This window comes from Nyctereutes procyonoides, unplaced genomic scaffold (genome assembly GCF_905146905.1).
Source record: "Nyctereutes procyonoides isolate TBG_1078 unplaced genomic scaffold, NYPRO_anot_genome, whole genome shotgun sequence".
NCBI lineage: Eukaryota > Metazoa > Chordata > Mammalia > Carnivora > Canidae > Nyctereutes > Nyctereutes procyonoides.
The window spans coordinates 17,253,642-17,271,582 of NW_026575032.1; the positions used below are offsets into that span (position 1 = coordinate 17,253,642).

The following is a 17,941-nucleotide window of genomic DNA, read 5'->3' on the forward strand; positions in this document are numbered from 1 at the left end:
TAATCCATTTGCCCACCTTCTCTAAAACTGCCATTACTCTTGCATGCATTTGGATTTCCAGAGAAAAACTCCAACTGCACTCTAAGATACATTTCCTCTCATCAGCCTACATCCTCTGACATGCCAGATTAAGGATTTTATTTCCAAAACTCTTCACGGACATCATATATGGGAATGCATGAGAGCTAAAACTTAGGATGAGATTGTTAAAACTTAAGTAGAAATGTTATCACTCATTTACATCAGAGACTGAAGTAGTTACCAGATAGTAGCTATGTGATATGCATCCCTAATTCCTGCAACGTCAATATGTAGTCATGATCAAAGAGAATGAAAAACTGTACATGCCTAAAGTGTAATATATTTATGTCTTAACTATTCTGAATAGGTTTTGTCGAATACAAAACTATTTTTTGGATTAATGTTCTAAATTTCTAAGATACAATAAACCCACTGCTAGTGGTTAATTATGAGGTCTAAGCAGTTCCATCCTGTATCTCAAAAACATGGCCTGACACTTCAAAAAGGCTACTAATTCTAGTAATATGGGTATTCCTAGAGAAACGAGGAATGGAAGCAAGGCTATCTTAAAAAGATATTGAAGAAAACGGAAGCTACATTAGCCTGGTCAAGTTAAAAAGCCCCTGAAAAGGCCAACTAAAATAAAGAAAAGCAAAATACATTTATTTTTCTCCTTTATTAGAGAAAAGGATAAAAATTAAGTCATTTTAAACAGAATAGGGTGGTAAAAGGAAAAGGTAAAAGAATTTTGCTTGTTATTAAGAAGACTGTGCTTTGTCTACTACATGGATCTAGCATATGTACTTATATAAATAAAAGTTTACGTTTTGGTTAAACCTATCAGCCGTGATACATCCATAGAGGGTCCATCCACAGGAAGTAGCAGTGCGCTGGCAAAACAGGTTGCTCAGATTTTACCAGTGCAAGCTCATGGAGTTTAACCAAACACTAAAAGTAAAATGAATCTGCAACCAAGAAAGAAAAAAAACTTTAAAAAAATTTAAAAAAAAAAAGAAAAAAACTTTAATAAATCTATAGGAAAAAATGTTCACATACAAGACACTTGTCAAGCAAAAAGGTTTCCATAAAATTAAGGATTTATCTCTTGAAGTAGTTTACCTTCAGAAACAGTGTCCTCTAGAATCACTCAATATGTCTAGCTCATTTGGATGTTCCAAATACAAAGCAAGAAAGGGAGCCTTTGCAAGATGTGTAAAGTTCAGTTAGTATTAAATAAACATAAAATATGGTTAACTATTAAGATTTTCCACCACCAATTACGAAGTCGGTACATAGCAATGAGAATAAAGCACTTATTTTCAATTCACTTTCTGAAATAAGGAGAGAATAGTATTACTGGCTGTTTGGTTTAACGTAAGTAAAAAGAGAAGCGCGAGACTCATTTTCCTTATACATGGGCTCTAACTGTACTGCTAGGGAGCAGGCTGTATGGGAACGGAGCTGGAGCCTGCCCAAGGATGGAGGGTATATGCACACAAAGAAATCCAAAATATTACCCAGTAGTTGGTGTAAAGTTCCCTAGATAGTATCAAAGTAGTTCCATGGTCTCAAAGATTCAAATCCCCTTCCAAAGGGTCTAGCCTATTACCCAAACATAAAAAGTTCTTAAAATATTTTAAATGGAATAACACAGCTCCATTATAATGTAGTTCTGTGATTTCTGGTAACTATTTTAAAAAAGAGGAGAAATACCTACTATCTACCTGAGAGGCAGCTTTGAAGCTAAGAATAGATTTGAATTTGTCAGGAAAAAAGATAAAAAATACAAAGCATGATGATTGATGGCTTAGCTATTAGAATCTCTTAATGACCAGGAAAGAGAAAATAATTTAAAGCTTCCCCCTTGATACTTTACCTATTAAGAGGGTATAACTTAAAGAAGAAAAAATATCTAAATTTTACTTTCAGGAACAACGTATGCATAAGCAATCTTCTGAGTGTAGGGTAAGCCTTTCTGGCATAAAGCAATTATAAAAGCTTAAAAAGTATCTGTACACCATTATATTGTGATGAACCTATTATCTTTGAATTCAAATGTAAAATATGCTGCACTATTAACCAGTGATTCTATGAATGACACGTAGACATTTCTGTTTTGCTGACTTGTCAACAAAGCACCTCTTTAAAGAAATCTATAATTTAAGTGAACAATAGGTCATAACTGTAATTTGACACAACTAAGCAAATGGGGACACATACAACTCTTTAAATTGTTGATAGAGTCAAACAACCATACAGAAACTTTATTGCAGTTAGCTCTGTACAACAGAACACACTCTCATTTTTATTATAGAACTACCAGTTATATTGTTGTATAGCTGTTTAAGAGGAAATTCCAATAACTGATTTTCCAACAGCAGCAAAGCTGCATATTATTTTGCTCTGTACAAACCAAAACTTTCTCCAACTATTAAAATTTGGTAACTTCTAATGGTATTAGTCTCTTAAATCTGATACGTAACATGTCCCTCTTTTTTACTCTAAATTCAAAGACCAGGTAACTTGAAAGTTTTTTTTTTCCTGAAAAGAAAGACTAAAATAAGTGTCTAAAAGAATAACATTGCTAGATATTAGAAACATGTGCAGACTGACTCAAGTTCAGCTCTGGCACACTGATTTTAGAATGCCAAGTATCTCGCTCAGGAATTAAAAATACTTGAATATAGTTTATTCCTTCCGTACTCTTCTTTTGCGCACTGACTTCACTGGCCCATCTCCAGATCCTGTGCTCTCATCCGCTTCTCTCATCTAGAAGAAAGAATTGTGCAAATACTTGTTTTCATACAATGGGTGAATAGTAGTAAATAACAGATTTCTTATCCTCTAAAATACAAGTTCTAACAAATGCTACCATACATGTGGTCTTTAATGCATGAAGCTGATCAAAAGTGTTATACATAAATTAGTGTGTTTTATTTTGCTCACCTTTTGGCATGATTACATTTTCAGAATAACTCTGCTTATCAAATATGTCTCTGACAGGGAATACTACTAACAACTGAATTCATGATTTTATCATTTAGAATTTAATCTGGTTAATTCAGGGCTAGATGATCTTTTCACTGTGGGATCTTAAACACTAACTTCATCGTGATAGCTCTATAAGTAATGAACTGCTGAGTTAGATTTGCAGAGACTTTTTCAGAACTTCTGGCACATGGTACTTTGAGAAAATTAGGAGAGGGGAAAGGAAACATCACGTTTATAGTTTGGGTTTTTTCTTTCCTTATCCAATAAGCACTCGTACATAAGTTAAACTTGTGTAACAAAACGAAATAATGAAGGTATTGTATGGTATTTTACAGATAGTTTTTATTATTTTTCAAGGTCATACTATACAAAAGTTGGCTTACTTTAACTCCCTAACATATAAGAAGACTAAAAGACAAAGACAGAAAAAGGTACACAAAATATCTTATGAAGCAAAATATAACTACATATTCAAATGAATACTGCAAGTTTTCAAAATTGCAATCAATATCAATCAGTATCGATATTGCAAGTATTATTATTAAGAGTGACAGGTGAAACTATGACTGTTTAAAAACTCTGTCCTGGAAATCATCTTCACTCAGCTTCCTCTATTATGGACATTCAGACTAATGTTCCCCCAAAACCCCTTTAAAAACTCACAAAGCAATTAAGACCAGTAACCAAGTACATATACTGAATAAGCTTTAGAAAACAAACAACAACAATAAAACAAAATTTGAGAGATTTCTTCAAACAGATAAAACAGAAAGTTTATGTCATCACGTACAGGAGCACAGGCAAAACTGTGCTCTTACCCTAACCTAGCACTGAGTAAGAAGGGTGATGAGGATGGTGACCGCGGTAGGGTGATGTAGCCCCTGACGGTTAGCAGATAGAATGGGCCTTCGATAGGTTTCTCCTGGGCAAAAGGAGAAAGCTCTGGGTCTGAAACACATCCTGGATGGTTTCTGATTCCGTAATAACTGACTAAAAAACGGGCACTGTGGAAAGTTCTGCATCAGGATGCAGGAAGGCGTAGACATATTAAGGTAATGGAAAAACTAGTTTATTAAAGATTTGAGAGAAAAAAAAAAAACACCGTATCAGGCAGATAGTAATCAACTACCCAATGAATGAAATATTACAAAATGTGACAATAAATTATTCAGACCATGAGAATGTTTTTATAATAGGTAAAGAGAAAATCATCTTATAATAAACAGAATTACCTTTTAAATATTCAAGTGGTCTGTTTATTACAATTTTCAAGAGAGTATTTTTATGATACAGTCATAATTTTTTACAGATGCAGCTCTCTGTATTTTGTAAACCCCTGGCTTACTTTATACTGTTTCTCATTAGGCATTAAGATGATAAAAATTACAGTATTTTCTTGTCCTTTTTTTTTTTTAAGATTTCATTTATTTATGAGACACAGAAAGAGAGGCTAGAAACACAGGCAGAGGGAGAAGCAGGCTCCATGCACGGAGCCCGACGCGGGACTCAATCCTGGGTCTTCAGGATCAGGCCCTGGGCTGAAGGCAGCGCTAAACCGCTGAGCCACCCGGCTGCCCTCGCCTTCTTCATGGATACATTTTAAAAACAATATGCAGGAACCTATGAAAACTTGGGAGAAATATGGCCAATATTTGCACAGTATGGCCGTGAAAAATATTCTCTATAACCAGACTGTTTTGATTAAAATAATTTTTCATGAAAAAAAATAAATTTTCATGGATAATTGTACATAAAATCTAGTGTATTTTCTGTTAAAGAGCTGCTTACCTCATCCTCTGATCCAGACTTATTTGATTTATTACCTTCTTCTTGTCCTTCTATGATTTCAATTTCTTCTTCACTCTTTTCCTCAGGTTCAGCTTCCTCTTCTAGAATACAGATTTTTATTACAGGCAAAGACTTGCATTAAAATTTTGCTACTGAGAAGCATAAATAGGATAAGGAAGATTTATTTAAATTCCAATATCTAAAAGCAATTTCTATCACTTGAAATTTCTAAAAAATTAATTGCAAATATTATTTTATAACATTTTGTAAATGAATCATTATGTTTGAGGGAAGAGACATGTTTAAGAAATTCTTAAGTATTCAGTCTACATGTAATGCAAAAAGCATGTATGTATGTATGTGCATGTATATGGACACAAATATAAATATATATATGTCCAAATTTTTTTTCAGAGTATGATTTTTAAGTCAACTGTTTCATCAACTATGAAGTTAAAAACAGTGCTTAAGACATAATTTCAGTTGTAAGGACTCAATCTGGAGCTTGGCTTGGGACACCTGGCAAACATCAACAGTTTTACTTCTACCTAGATGAGTGCAAGACCCACCAAAAACCTCACTTCTTCAGTTCTAACATGTTTAGGAGTTTAGTATAAGGTGGGAAGGAGACATATGATTAGCAGTTCTTTTGAGCCATTAAATTATTCATTTGATAAGATAAACTATCTGATGAATAAACAGTCACTAAAGGACTTGGTGTTGATTTTATGGTCACAATTAACTGGCCTTAAACCTATTCTTCTCCTAGAGGCTGTGCTGTCTGTACTTCCCATCTCACCTACATTCCTGGTGGCAAGAAAAGTCCGGGCAAACAGCTACAACACATGGGACTCATACTTGCTCTTAAAACTCTTCCTAGAAAACAAGAACTGTAAGCAGGATGGCTGCTCAGGGTACAACACCCAGGCGGGGGGCATTACTCACTCCTCCTTGCCAAAGTCGCGGATTCATGGGGATTCAGATGGTATATATTTGACAATAAGCAAGTGTAACAGCTACTGTTTACCAAATACTCTGCTCTTTTCATGAACTAGGGTCCCCATTATAACTCACTATTACACTATCCTACCTTTGTCCCCATTATAACTATCATTATCCTACCTTTTTCAACAGTTTCACCATCACTTTGCTTTTTTTCTTCTTCCAAGTCTACTGGTTTCTCCAGGGCAGCTTTCTTTTCCTTCACTTCTTGCTCTAGTGCTCCCTTTGTTTGTGGCTTGCATATGTCAGTCTTTTTATACTCTGAATCTTCATATTTTTTCTGTGGTAGTTTAACATAAGCTATTTTTAGTAAAAGCAAAGCTTTATTTTTTAAAAGGGTTTTGTTTTTGTTTTTGTTTTTGTTTTGCAACAACTGATATCAAATACAGTGACTCAGCAGTAAAAACCTAGAGGACATTTAGCTTATTGCGTCTATACTTGCTCAACAGAACTCCTAAACACTATGACATTTATTTTACATTGAAGAAAATTCCATTTCTTTACCTTGACTTTTCTTGGCCAACAAAATGAAGCAATTAATGCTATTGGAAGCCCTGCTGTCACAAAATAAATGAGCCAAAGCCATGGGCGCTCTTCAGCAGCTGCCATTAACTGTTTAAATATACCAGGCTATAGAAGAAATAAGCATAAAAATAAAATTCAGATTTTATAAACATTCACTAGGAAATACAGCCTATAAAAAAGCCAACTTAGTTTACACAGGTGTTTATTAAGGAGTGATGAACTTGTAGGCTAAAAATATTTTCCCATCTTATACTCTGTACAGTTTATTTCTTTTTTAAAGATTTTATTTATTTATTCATGAGAGACACAGAGAGAGAGGCAGAGACATGGGTAGAGGGAGAAGCAGCTCCCCATGGGGAGCCCAATGCAGACTCAATCCCGGGACTCCATCTGGTACTTCAGGATCACGCCCTCAGCCCAACTGTGGAGCCACCCAGGCGTCCCAACATACTGTACAGTTTAAACTCTATTAGTACGTATCACTGTTTGAGATTTTTGTAGCAGAAGATATGTTACTACATAGGTAGAAATCACTAACCTACCAGCAAGAATTATAATTTTATTTTTTAGTAAGCTTAAGGATAGAACTACTCCTTCATTTAGATGTATACAATGCTCTGATAATTCATTCTGTACTTTTAAAGAACTTATTAATAAGATCAACCTGGGAATTATGGTGTTTTCCTTTTCATTAACAAATTTCACACGCAACCTTCAGTGAGGAAACTGTTTCTCTTAAAATCTAAAATGATTAAATGTTTTAATTTAAAAAGTTTCCATATGAAAACCCCTTTACCTACTCTATTGATGGCTTTTGTCCAAAGATACCAAATGTAAGGTATTTTTTTCTTATAGTAATTGATTTTAAAGATATATTCTCCAAGGTGCATTGTGTTGAAATATTTGTAAATAGTGTTAAGATTTGAGTAAAAAAGCACTGAACATAATAATAATGAATTTTAAAATTCTCTGTACTCCTCTAAGTGAAAAGTAGTTAAAATTCATAAAGAATACTATTTAGATTACTATTACACTTCGGCCTTGAATTGACAACGTGATCAGGATATTAAGTAGTATCCTTATAAACAGCAAGTAGGCAATTAAATCCCATTATGCTATCATAATTTAATGAAGACATACACACATATATATATAGTTCATGATGAACTTGCATCATAATAAGGCTAAATATTTTACCGACAAATTTATTTAAGTACATGTAGTAATGACTACATATTCATTTACCTTTAAAGGGTCATTTGTATAACCTATAATCAGGACCAAGTCCTGTGACTACTCTACGGTAAATACTGTACCTCGTTAGCATTTGCTACCAGTATCTTCACTCCCCACCCATCTGCAGCCCAGCGATCTGCTGTTTCCTTTTCTGAGCAGATAATAAAATTATCAAAGTAAATATTAGAGGTCATAGACCAAAGCTCTAAACCAAGAGCACGGAAAGAAGTCAGAAGAAATGGATGATCATCTTCAAAATAATCTGGATTCGGGATTTTTCGAGGACTCCAGATTCCCTAGAAGAAAATATAATTTAAAGACATTTTCAAATAAAATAATCTCATTATAAATGCTATTCAAGAAGCCATTGCTGTCGAGGAGACACCTGGGTGGCCCAGTCAGTGAAGTATCCAACTCTTGATTTCAGCTCAGCTAACGGTTGCAGGGTTGTGAGATCAGCCCCATGTCAGGCTCCAAGCTGGATGTAGAGCCTGCTTGGGGTTCTCTCTCTCCCTCTCCCTCTGCCCCTCCCTCGCCTCTCTCTCCCCCCTCCCCCACCCCAGCATGCACTCTCTCTATCTCTCCTAAAAAAAAAAAAAAAAAAAAAGGCATTACTGTTGAATGAAATCAGCAGTACTAATTGGAAAAAAAAGAAAACATTAACTGACATGAATTCATTAGCAACTTATTGGAAATAAATATGTTTCTTCTCATTCTGTACACAATGTTCCCTATGAATAAAACTGACCTGAAACTGCAAAAAAAAGGCAAAGTGAAAATCCAACACACAGAAACTTGGGTAATTAAATTTCACTAGTAACTGATACTATTTTTAGATAAGTATTTTTACATTTAGTAAAGCTATTCAAGGCAAGAAGTCATTTGCCCAAATCAGAGAGATCATGGTATGGAAAATATGAAGACACTTATTTTAATTTTTTTATAAAGTACCTTTTAAAAAATTATTTATTTATTTGAGAGAGAGCACAAGCAGGGGTAGGGGCAGAGGGAGAGGGAGAAGCAGACTCCTCATCGAGCAGGAAAGCAGATGGATGTGAGACTCTATCCCAGACCTCCAGGATCCTGACCTGAGCCGGAGGCAGACGTGAAGCCACTCCTCTTACCATATACTCACCATGGGCATCAATTATCAGACATGGTTGAGCCTCAGAAAAAAAAAACCTCAACATAAAAGTTCCACTAGATTTTAAATGATTAAACTTAACCAAATCAAAAAAATTCAACAATATGATTACTCATTCACTCCGCCATCATATGTATCTATTCTGTGCCAGGCACAGGGCCAGATGCTAGGGACAGAATGGCGCAGTCAAGAAAGACATGGATCCTCTATTATTAAATCTAAAGTAATGAGGGAGACAGAGATTCAACAAAGAAGTTACCAAAATAAATATTCTGTGATAAATGCTACAAAAAAAACCACAGTAAACAAATTGGAATATGTCACTGCATCCATATAATAAATATTAGAAAATATCAATGAGTAATTAAATGAAACTACAGGGTTAAATGGACAACACAGATATTTCTACCCAAAAATCTAGGTACAATCAAAAGATATCTAATTCATATTTTAAAAAATCTATAGTTTAACAGCACCAGAAAGTAAGGAGCACATTAATTAAATACAGGCATTAATTACGAAAATGTACAACGTGAGGTCTTCTGATCAGTACTCATTTCTTATGTCTAATTCTAAAATAGAATCAGAGTGATCATCAGTTACCAGGGAAAAATATAGTATGAAGTCACTGATCTTTAGTTCTTAATATCATTCCCCCAGAAAAATCACATAAAGAATACTTAAAATTTTTTTAAAAGTAAACTCTATGCCCACCATGGGGCCTGCACGCATGAGGCAGAAATCAAAAGTCACATACTCTATGGACTGATCCAGCCAGGTGCCCCAAGAATACTTTACTTTTTAAATATAAATTAGTTGGAGTCTATTTTCTTTGACTTCTTAAATAGTTAATGCATACCATTACAAATCAAATTTCTAAAAGTTAACATTATTTTTTAAAGTATTTTATTTATTTATTTACTTATTTATTTAAGAGAGTGAGGACAAGCAGGGTATTGGCAGAGTGATAGGGAAAAGCAGACAACCCACTGAACAGGAAGCTGGAGCCAATCCCAGGACCCTGGAATCAGGACCTTAGCCAAAGGCTTAACCGATTGCGCCACCCAGGCATCTCCCAACATGACATTAATAACAACTAGATACATAATAGAAATATCACAGCATTTTAAATTTACTGTGGAATTGGAAGAAGTGGATATTACCTGGTAGTTAGGATTATCTATCATTGGAGGTCTCCATACTCCTTTGTATTTGGGATTATCTATCATGGGAGGTGACCACTCACCACACCCAATTCGACATGCTGGATTAGAAATACGAGGTGCCTCCCATTCTCCATCCATGTCTTCATTCCTTAGGAAAGTAGGGGAAAAAATTCAACATAAAAGCTTTACAGATGAAAATGTGTATCTACGCATTTATAGTGACCTCATGTATAGTAGCTTCAAGTCTCTCCTGTAAGTCACATGAACTAGTAGCAAAAAGCAAGAAAGAAATTGACATTTGAAGATGAAGAATATTTACCAGTCATCAGGTTTTTCAGCATTTGGATCTGGAATAAATTTTGGTTCATCATCAAGCCAGCCATCAGGTTTGACAACACTTAAATCTTCTATTTGGGCAGGTTCACTTTCATCCCTGGAAATAGAGCATTTTGTGCCAAGTGTTAATTATTCACAAAGTTTAAAAATACATATGTTACAAAATTCAGAAGATATTCAACCGGTATTTCCTACCCTTCTGTCTTTTGTGCCTACTACCTCCCCCATCTCTCATTCGCCAAAATCTTCTGCTAACTTGTCACTTTTTATTTTTTATAATTTGTTTTAAAATTATTTATTTATTCATGAGAGACACACACAGAGAGAAGCAGAGACACAGGCATAGGGAGAAGCAGACTCCTCCTGGGGAGTCTGATGTGGAACTTGATCCTAGGACTGCAGGATCACAACCTCAGACAAAGGCAGACACTCAACCACTGAGTCACCCAGGTGTCCCGTAATTTAGTATTTTCATTTAAAAACACTTAGAAAACAAATTCTAAAATATATAAAAATAATCATAGTAAGTACTGAATAGAACTACTAATGATAGTTTTCATCTTTTAGAAAAGTAAAAATTTTAAACAAGAGGTTACAGTATGATTTTTCAAACAAACCTAAGTAAGATAAACTCAAATAATCAACTCCCTGTATGTAAAGACTTGTACTTGCCTGATATCAATGTTATCTTAAGTCTCTCTGGGTTCAGAGTAACTAATAGAGTTTAAAATTTTAAGGGAACATTTCTTTTAGCAGTTTATAAAACAAATTCTAACAGGTATCACCAATCAGAAAGAGGTTATCATAACCCATTTCTCTTATTTAAGGGCAAACTTCTTTCTCAGCCTTAGTTTTTATGGGTAAACAAATATGAAGCAATGTAAGACAATCCACATGAAGGGATGCAGTCCTATCCTTTTCTGAAAGTGAATTCATGAAAGTTATGCATTAATAAGTGACTTTTTATTAGTTTTTAAAAAAACTATACTGTTCTTCCTACCTTATAAAGGTTTTTTTCCCCATTATACTATTTGCTTGAAGGCAGACATTTTTATCACTAATAAGAATCTCTCTTTATCTACAAGAGAGTTAACAAGTAAACACTTTTGGTTATCCAGAAGCAACACTCTTATTTCTGAGCACGTAGTAACCCCAATGTTTACAAACAAGTAAGAATTTGAAATAGGAGTAGACATTTTCCAAAATGAAGCAGAGAGAAAAAAATTGGTTTAAAAAAATGAACAGGGGTGCCTGGGTGGCTCAGTCAGTTAAAGTCTGCTTTTGGCTCAGGTCATGATCCCGGGGTCCTGTGACTTCGCCTTGAGCCTCTCATCAGGCTCCCTGCTCAGCAGGAAGTCTGCTTTCCCTCTGGCCCTCCCCATCCTGCTCCTGCCCGCCCCCCCCCACAACAAATAAAATCTTTTAAAAAATGAATAGATCCTCAGTAACCTGTGACACCATGTAAATGTAAACATACATTTTACATAATGTTCCAAAGAAAGGGGAGACACATATAAATATTTAAAGAAATAATGGCCAAATATTACCCAAATTTGATACAAACTATACAGCTACATCCCAAAAAGCTCAGAAGCAAAGTAAACCAAAGCAAACACATACACACAAAACCAAACTGTTGAAAATCAGTAATAATAAATCTTAAAACCAAACAGGAAAAAATTACATATTAGGTAAAGGAGAAAAAGGATGAGAATAACAACTGACTTATCAGAAACAATTCAAGCTTCCTCAAGACAACGCAAGAAATTATGGTTTTAAAATAACTATCGGGCAGCCAGGGTGGCTCATCGGTTTAGCTCCGCCTTCAGCCCAGGGTGTGATCCTGGAGACTGGGATCCAGTCCCACATCGGGGTCCCTGCATGGGGCCTGCTTCTCCCTCTGCCTGTCTCTCTCTCTCTCTCTCTCTCTCTCTCTCTCTCTGTGTGTGTGTGTGTGTCTCTCATGAATAAATTAAAAAATAAAATAAAATAACTATCAACCGATAATTCAATAGTAAAAACATCCTTCCAAAATTAAGGTAAAATAAAGTTTCAGATAATTAAAAGTTGAGAGGATTCAATGACAGCAGACATATGCCACAATATGTTGGGAAGTTTACTAGGCAGAAGGAAAATAATAACAGATGAAAATGTGTATCTACAGAAAAGAAGAGTACCAGAAATGATAACTGTGAGGGTAAATAAAAGAACTTTTCCCCTAATAATTGTCTGATTAAAAGACACTGACTGCAAAATAAATATGTGTGGCCTTCATAGTATAGATAGAAGGAAGTGTATGATAGCAGCATGAAAGAGGAAAATATAAGGCCCTTATAAGATTAACCTAGACGTAAAGTGGTATGATGACAGTAGACTGAAATAAGTTAAAGATGAACATTATAAATCTTACAGCCACCCTAAAACAGTAAACCACAGAGGAAAAGGTAATATGCCAAGAGAAAAGAAAAAATAGGAGACTAAAATAAAACAAAATAACTTAGTCTAAAAGAATTTAGGGAAAAAACCTTATAAAGGACCACAGAATATATGGGACAAACAGAAAACAAGTAGTAAGAAAAGAAAATAAGCATAATTTATATCCAACCATATTAATAATTACATTAAATGTAGATGGTTTAAAACACTCCACTTAAAAGACAAGCTCCACATATAGGTTGCCTACTAGAAAATCAGTTTAAAAATAAAGGTATACATAGCTTACAGGTAAACAATGGAAAATAATATTCAATGGAAACATGATTTAAAAGAAAGCAGGACTGTTGACTTAGTATGAGACTAAAACAGACATCAAGACAAAAAAGACAGAAATCAGATCATTGGTTATAGGAGATAAGGGTGGGAGGAACTGATTACAAATACAAGGGACCTTATGGGGGTGATGGAAATATTCCATATCACGATTGTGGTAGTAGTTACATCACTGTCCACGTCTGTCAATACACATGGAACTGTATATCTAAAATAAATGAATTAACCTACATGAAAATCATATTTTGATAAATCTGACATGCAATTAGAATCCAGGAAATATAAAAAGTCAATATTTGCTGACAACGAGGACTGCTGCAACGTTAGCCTAATATTGAAAATCAATCACTATAATACACTATACTAAAAAAATAAAAGAGAAAACCCACATGGTCATCTCAATGGCTATACAAAAGCACTTTATAAATCCAACACCCAATTATGGAAAAAAAAAACACAAAACTCATTAAACTAAGAACAGAACTTTTTAAAATCACAGTGAGTGGGGCACCTGGGTGGCTCAGTTAAATGTCCAACTCTTGATTCTGGCTCCGATCATGACTTCAGGCGCGTGAGATGGAGCGTGGATCCTGCTTAATATTCTCTTTCTCCCTCTCCCTCTGCCCCTTTCCCCTCCAAAATAATAAAAAATAAGATCATACTTACTATCTATACTTTTGTGTAGTCCCCTCCCAAATGTACCAGGCAGGTTAGTCCGAAATGTGACAAACAGAATCAGCTGAGGTGCTCAAGTGAGGACAGGTCACTTCAGAGATAGGTTATAAAAGACATTACAATTTCTGTGGTTGCGCTTTCTCTCTCCCTTCGGGGGAGCCAGAAGGAGAGGCCACCTGGCGAGGCACTGAAACTTCATGACAACAGCCACATAAGCCCGTGGTAGCTTATGTGAAGCAGATCCTCCAGTAGCTAGAGTCAAACCTTCAGATGAATGCCTGAGTCCAACCTCAGGAGAGAGCCTGAGCAGAACCAGTCAGCTAGCCACTCCCAGTTTCCCGACCCCTAGGAACTGAGTGAGTTAGGATGAGCCAGGGTGAACAAAAATGGTATCTCTTGCCATCTGAGCTCAAAGCTATGGGAACTCAGGAACTGAGTACATTTAAGGAAAAAAACTCCTAATCCTGTAGAATGAAAACAACACAAATACTCAGCTAAGCAATCTAGTATGAGTGAGTCCTATATAGTTGTACACAATCTTGAACATATGGGCATTTTAAGGCCAGTAGTCATTAACTGAAAAGACTATATATTTTATACAGTATACATGATAAAGATCAAACTAGGAATTAAAATTAAAGTGTTGGTGTTTTAGATTCACGGAATCCTCCCTATCCTCAGCGTTAGAAACATAACAAATATTGAAAAAGACAACAAAATAAAAATATTAATTAGAATGAAAATTAAGATAATTAAAAGGTAAGGATATACAAAATCTATTTTGTTTTTTTTCGGGGGGGGAGGGCTGGTGTATAAGGGTAGACGGAGAGAGAGAATCTTTAGCAGGCTCCATGCCCAGTGCAGAGCCCAACAACCCTGAGATTGATCTCACAACCCTGAGATCATGACCTGAGCTGAAATCTAGAGTCGGGCAGATGTTTAACTGACTGAGCCACCCAGATGCCCCAACAAAATCTATCGTAGAAAAATGCTTCACCCCAAATAGTCAAAATATATAATTTTGATGTTTAAAAGAGTATGCTTCACTGGTTGTAAACTTCGCTTATATGCAGCATCTCATCACTGAATTACACCAGCTAATGCTTTGCTACTGAATTCTTCGCTTACCAGTCTTCTGGTTTGACAGCAGAAGGATCAGGGATTTTTGCTCTTTCATCCCATTCATCGGGCTTTTTATCACTGGGATCTTCAATTTCTTTGGGAGGATTGATAGGAGGAACCACATCTTCTAGGAGGCTTCCTTGGTTTACAACTACTTGATCAATTAGTACTTCAAATGTGTCATCTGGATTCATTACTAAAGACCAATTTAAATATATTATTACACTTATCAGAATGACTGACATTTTCAAGACCATCTTCTAAATAATAAAATTACCCTAAATTCCATGGGTAAATATTTTTCTCAACCAGAAATAGAGGAATTACAATATATTAAATCAAAACATCCTGAGATCACCAGGTATAATGTTTTCTAAAACCAAAGATAAAATTTTGTCCTAAGTAATAATAATTTAATAAAATCCTCCATTACTTCTCAAGTAAAGAATATCCAATAGCTAAGTCAGTTTGGCACTCACACAACCAGTCAACTTCACTTTTGTGTAATTACAGAATGCAACCCAATCTTCTTCAGCATTTCAAAATAACTTTTTTGAAACCATCTCAAACTTCAAAAGTCACCAAGTGCACTATAAGGAGCTTTTTTCAAGAACCACTTGTAAGTTACTGACCTCATATACATCATCCTGGAATGCTTTAATGTATATTTTCTACATACGAGGACATTTTCCTACGTAACGCCAATCTAGTTACCAAAATCAGAAAATTCACATTGATACATTACTACCATTTCCTAGAAAGTTTTAAAGTTCATTGACACTTCAAATTCAATGATTCATACACTGTAGTGTATCTTAAGGCTGACTGAGAATATTCAAGCTCACACGTTTGTTCGGAGGTGAGTTCTAACTCTCTAAAAGTATTCAAGCCAAAAGTTTCATAAAGAACCCCCTTTTCTATTGTAATGACAAAATAAAAGTTCTCTCCTCTTCCTGTAAATCTGGGAGATGGGGTCACTAAGTAAACTCTGTGTCTTTGGAAAGGATTAGATGAAAACAGATACCTAGGATTTCCTTTCAGTAAACTAAGGCAGTAGAGCTGTCAATGAATGTCAGGGCCATCCTGACTTAATTAGTAAGTGGGCTACCGCTTCCTGAAGGAATAGTTGTGAGGCAAGACCAATTTCCAGAGGTTTTAGTTACAACCCCAAATTATTACTTATCTCGGAATTAAATACTGCAATTTATACTCAAACCCGCAAATGACACAAACACACTCAATGTTCTCTCCCTTCCCTTTTTCCTTCAATATTTCCTCTACTATTATAGCCGAGAGTATAAAACTATACTATACACAAAGGAAAAAGTCAAGATTTAAGCAGAGCTAAGAGTAAGATCTTAAATGTAAAAAAGTATTAGATTTTTCCTGATTCAAAAAAAGGCATTTCGCAAGAAAAATCTGGAAAAGAATGTGCTGAATAGATTCTGCAACTGAAATTCTTAAAAAATTAGTTAAAACAAAAAAGCATCTGACAAGCATTCATATGTGAAAAGCCATCTTTGTCTAAAACTGTTATTAAATATTTTACATGAATTTGCAATAAAAGGCATTGGATTATAAAGCCTTTAATTTAAAGGTACTCCGTAAGGTTCTTAAAACAACTACAAAATGATGTTATAATAATATAATAGTAATATGGAAAATTGTTTTAAAAGTCATTCCATAATCCGAATACAACAAAGTTTTTGTGTATAGTAGTAAGAAAAAAATGTTTAAGAGTCAGATTTGAATTTCAAGTCCAGTCTTACCAGTTACTTTTACTTCCTAGAGCAAGTTACTTACCCTAAGTTAAGGTAAAATAGAAACTTCTCACCTCACATGATGACTCTAAATTAAGTACGTGCTATGTGTCAGGTAACTAATGAAAATTAATCCTTTTTTTTCCTGGTCTTTCTGTTTGCATAAATTGCCTAATGGCCACTATGATGATGTACCTCCACTTTGAATCTCATTTTCTTTTAACATTTTAAAATTATAAATATTTTCCCCTGTTGCTAAATACTTCCAGTTATTATTCTCGTATGTAAAATTCCCACTGTAAGATTCGAACTGCTTTAAATTTGCAGTATAAAAAAAATAAATAAATAAAAAATAAATTTGCAGTATATTTTCACACATAGTGCATTTTGTTTCTTCTGGATTATTTTCTGTGGATAAATTCCTGAAAATGGAATTGTGGTTTCTAAACACATAAACTTACAGCCTTTGATATATTACACCAAGTTGCTTTTCACCTAATTTGTACAAAGTCCAATGAAATTCATTTCTTCTGTTCTAGTTATAATTTCTCACTACTTCTATAGCTTATGTGCCCCAAAACATCCAGTTTCTGTTTTCTAATTTCAAAAAAAAAAAAAAAAGCTCTTGGGTATCAACGCTGACATTAAAAATAAAATTGGTCATTGCCTTGGCAGATGGACATGAATATTTCTACAACTGTAGTCTTTGGAAAGGAAACTAAAATACCAAAAATAAATAAATAAATAAATAAATAAATAAATAAATAAATAAATAAATAAATAAAATACCTTAGTCCTGGATAGAGATGTCTAGTCAGGTTCCGACGTGCTAGGATTTTAAACAATCACGGAAACATCAAAGTTCCACAACCATACGCACTTGGGAAGAGGAGAAACAAGCCCTTGTAATGTTCCTTCCCCTTAATGTCTATGGAAACTCCTGTTTCCTAAAGTAAAGCTGGGTATGGGGACATAATGGTTGCTCAATGTTTTCTCTTTCAAAGTTTAAATATCTGTGCCACAACAACCATGAGGTAGGACTGAACCGTAATCACAACGGTCTGTAAAGTCTAAGCTTCTTCACTTGGCATCGAGGACTTCCTCTTTCACCTTATTTTCCAGTTTCCTGTTCTTACGTCACCACTAATGTCAACAGCACGTGAAACATCCTTTTCTCCTCTTATTTTCCATGTTCTATCCACTCTTTAAGACTATTTCATATATAATCTCCTTTACTAAGTTTTCTCCAAGTCTCCAAACTGGAAGTAATATTGCTTTTGAACTCTCGCCTCATCTGCACCTCTCATACGGCACTTCACTTTCTACCTGCACTATAAGCATTATAATTATCCTGAAAAGAGAAGCTCCTTAAGGGTAGGACCCATGTTGGTTTCCCCCAAAGCACC

At 34.9% G+C, this 17,941-nt stretch overlaps 1 protein-coding gene across 1 annotated transcript in view; it reads right to left on the reverse strand.

Annotated features, from left to right (window-relative positions):
• Positions 1–772: 772 nt before the first annotated feature.
• Positions 773–17,941, reverse strand: part of CLGN (calmegin) — a 46,474-nt gene continuing 29,305 nt past the window's right edge. The window contains exons 8-15 of the mRNA XM_055317015.1: positions 14,782–14,971; positions 10,193–10,306; positions 9,871–10,021; positions 7,644–7,859; positions 6,307–6,432; positions 5,923–6,082; positions 4,801–4,901; positions 773–2,790 (exon numbers count right to left, since the gene is read on the reverse strand). Coding sequence (XP_055172990.1) covers positions 2,710–2,790; positions 4,801–4,901; positions 5,923–6,082; positions 6,307–6,432; positions 7,644–7,859; positions 9,871–10,021; positions 10,193–10,306; positions 14,782–14,971 — 1,139 coding nt within the window. The 3' untranslated portion in view covers positions 773–2,709. The remainder of the gene's footprint in view (positions 2,791–4,800; positions 4,902–5,922; positions 6,083–6,306; positions 6,433–7,643; positions 7,860–9,870; positions 10,022–10,192; positions 10,307–14,781; positions 14,972–17,941) is intronic.